The sequence below is a fragment of the Pyrus communis genome, chromosome 7 (genome assembly GCF_963583255.1).
Source record: "Pyrus communis chromosome 7, drPyrComm1.1, whole genome shotgun sequence".
Taxonomy (NCBI): domain Eukaryota; kingdom Viridiplantae; phylum Streptophyta; class Magnoliopsida; order Rosales; family Rosaceae; genus Pyrus; species Pyrus communis.
Genome location: NC_084809.1, coordinates 12,240,143 through 12,243,862, shown reverse-complemented (window position 1 = coordinate 12,243,862; position 3,720 = coordinate 12,240,143). Strand labels below are relative to the sequence as shown.

At 42.3% G+C, this 3,720-nt stretch overlaps 1 protein-coding gene across 1 annotated transcript; it reads left to right on the top strand.

Moving 5' to 3' along the window:
* The first annotated feature begins 1,106 nt into the window (after nt 1-1,106).
* Nucleotides 1,107-3,178, top strand: LOC137739841 (formin-like protein 14). The gene has a single exon (XM_068479563.1). It carries the CDS (start codon nt 1,162-1,164, stop codon nt 2,944-2,946), a length of 1,785 nt encoding a protein of 594 aa, XP_068335664.1. The 5' UTR covers nt 1,107-1,161; the 3' UTR covers nt 2,947-3,178.
* Nucleotides 3,179-3,720: the final 542 nt, after the last annotated feature.

Genomic DNA, 3,720 nt, shown 5'->3' with positions numbered 1-3,720 from the left:
TGACATAAGTATTATCACCCTTGTATTTGATTTTGGGGTGAATTGTCAATTTAGTTTTTGGATTTTTTTTTGAACGTTTTTATGTTTTTAGAAAAGAAAAAAGAAAGGTGAAGCAAATGGCACCAATGACATTCTTTTGTGTGACAGTTTACACCAGTGGCAAATTTAGTAAAAATTATTTTTGGGTGGTTGGAGGGGGAGGGGGCTCAGTAAAATAGCACGCATCGTGCAAAATATTATGGACAAAATAGCATGCAAATTTTTCAATGAGCCATTTTATAAAGCACTTGGTGGGCATGAGGTCATTTTTCCAAGAAATATTGCAAACGCTGTTAGCAAATGTTAACAATTTCCAAGCAAGTATGTCGATTGATGTTAATAGATTTTGAAAGGCATGTCAACATATGCCGACATATGAAGAGTGAGTCTATCGACAAATGGCCGTAGCAACGCATGCAAGATGAGGACGGTGGTTACGTTCAAAAAAACTTTAGTTTTAATGAAAAATGACAAATAAATGTGTAGTGAATAATCCAGGAAAAGGTAAAAATATGGTTTTTCATTAAAAGTCAACAGTACCAGAAGTGTTTCGTTAAAACTCTTTTTTTATTTTTGGGGGGGGGGGGGGGGTGAGGGTTCATCTGACCATAGCTACGCGATGTTACTAACTAACATGTTAAAACATAAATGAACAGCATGATCAATATTTTATAAACGTGATGTATACTATTTATATATCGATACAGGTCTTATAATTTAGAACATCAATTGATTAGTAATACCATCGCGTAAACGCCAGACTGAAAACTTCTCAGCTTCAACAACTAAAGCGTACAAATTAGTACACGTCTGTTTTTTTATGTAGGTTTCATTAAAATAGAATTATATATGTGAATATGATTATCATACGCGGATTGTGTGAGTATGACCATGACCAATTTGAAAGAAAAATGCCTAAAAGCACATGGTTTACTCTCAAATTTTTAATCATCATCTAACACTCATTTAGCTGTCAAATGACAGCCAACACTGCAACACGACACTATATCAATGTGCTTTCCTTCTGGTTCTACCCCTTATATAAGCAAAAGCACCCACCAAAAAGCACAAGCAAAAACCAAAAGCCAAAACAAAAGCAAAAGTTTCCCACCCCTAAACACAATGGATGAAGAGGAAAACGTGTCGCCGCCCTTTTGGCTCCAAGCCTCCGACTCTTTCCGGCAATCCAACCATCGCCGCCGCCTCGGCCGCTCCTCCTCGTCTGTCTTCTTCAGCTCCGGCGCTTTCATTTTCGCCTTGCTTGCTGTAGCTGTTGTGTTTATTTTCTTCATAATCCCATCAATTTTGTCCTTCACTTCTCAAATTTTCAGACCGCATTTGGTGAAAAAAAGTTGGGATTCTCTCAATCTCGTCCTCGTACTCTTCGCAATTGTTTGCGGATTTCTGAGCAGAGGCATCGGCAACGACAACAACGTTAGCAGTCCCACGTCGTACGATGCTTCTTCTTCACAAAAATTTGAGAAGTTAAACCCATCAACCCCACGTCAGTGGTACGATCAGTATTCCGATCGGATGGCCTATAGTGAAACCACTGGTGCTAGTACGATGAACAGACGAGTGAGGACCAGCAGCTCGTACCCGGATCTACGCCAACAGGAATCTTCGTGGAATGTGGTTAGGGATGAACGGTGGCGATCCTACGACGATACCCATGTGGCCGGTTATCGGGTTTCGGATTCAGATCAGCAGCATCAGGTCCACCGCCGTCACCGGTCGTGGCATGAAGAACCGGCACAGTTTCTAGCACAAGAACAAGTAGGACGTGTACCACGGACCAAGAACATACCAGTGGACACTTTTGTGATCCGTACAGAGCAAGTTAGTTCTTCACACGCACAAATTCCGGCTAATCAATCCGATCCTCAGCCGCCATCTCCGCCGCGGACACAATCTCCGCCCCCTCCTCTGCTGCCGCGCAAGACAAAGAGGACGTACCAGGCTATTGGAGAGAGAGAAAAATCGAATGCTAGTGACAATTTGGAAGTGAAGAAAAATTTGCCCCCACCGCCTGCTCCGCCGTTACCTCCACCATCACCACCGCTGTGGATGTCGAAGGAGGTTGAGAACAAGAAAACGTCAGCCGGGAAATATTCGAAGAAGAAGGGAGTTGCTACCACTAAAGAATTCTTGATCACGTCATTAAGGAGGAATAAGAAGAAGCAGAGACAAAAGAGCGTCGAAAATTTTGAGACTCTCCTCGCTGCTGCTTCTTTGGCTCCTTTGTCCTTACTTCCGGCGCCCTCACCGCCTCCTCCTCCGCCACCGCTACCGCCGCCTTCTGTTTTTCACAACTTGTTTTCTTCAAAGAAATCCAACAAACCCAAGAAAATTATTCAATCAATTCCACAACCGCCATCGCCACCGCCGCTGCGGCGGATCACTTCCACCGCGCGTTTATCGAAAACCAAAGCCCAAGTTTGGCCCACGACGACGACCCAAAAACCACCACAGCCAGTCAAGGTTAGTAGGTTCAGCAATGCGGATGATGAAAATGGTAATAGTGGTGGGGAGTCGCCATTGATTGGAATACCACCGCCGCCGCCGCTACCGCCATTTAGAATGCCGGTTACGAAATACAAGGTGCACGGGGACTTTATTATGATCAAAAGCAACGGCAGTTCACGCAGCGGCTCGCCGGATTTGGACGATAGTGATCAGGATTCAGTTCCATCACCGACCACGGAAGCTGCTAGTAGAACTCCACTGGAGAGCGGAGAGTCGCCGACGAAAGCTATGTTCTGTCCGAGCCCGGACGTAAACACCAAAGCTGATACCTTCATTGCAAGGTTCAGAGCTGGTTTGAAGTTGGAGAAGATGAATTCTGTGAGGGCAAGGTCCAATCTAGGCCCACATTCAAGTGAAGGAGAAGAAGGCCCAAGTTACTAAAACTGATTGCATGCAATTGGGATGTCAGGTGATGTGAAAGTCATGCGAAAAAGTTAAAATACATACAAGTTGGAATTGGTTAAGTATACTGTGATGTAGCAGTAACCTAAACCAATCATCTATAGACGTTACTTACGAACGCGTGAGAAAGTTAAAATACAAAACAATGTGAGATTGGCCGAAGACGTTGTGGTTGAGGATTGTAGAGATAGAAACGTTGATTTGAGTTGTTTATGAGTTTTTTTCTGACATATACATTGAGGAATTATACAGAGGTGTATAGGATTTATTTATAATGGTTGGTGGTTAGAAATTTTCTTTTATTTAATTTTCTTAATTAATACGTAGTAGGGGACTAAGTGGAGTGCGTTGTTCATCAGATCAGGGTGTGTGTGTGTGAGTATTGGAATTTGGATTTCATGTAATTGCCAGAATTTTAATGGGATTCAAGATTTGATACCAATTTTTATACTATTTTTTTTTTCTGAATTAATTCGCTGTTTCCCATACAATTTGTGTGGTTTTGTCGTGTACGTGCATGCCTGTACGTTTGTAACTCTGAAGTTGCCAACCTCATCTAATTAGATACAAATATTGATTCTTAATTTTGAGAAAAACTTGCATACAATAGGGTATTGTTGATCTTAAAAACTATTAAGTTTAAGTGCCGCACATATCAAGTAATTAAGAGCTAATTACGTCTTTTTGGATGAGGATTCTTTCCGGATCCTCTTTGTGAGGATCCTCACATCCTGTTCACTGTATATCGTCTGG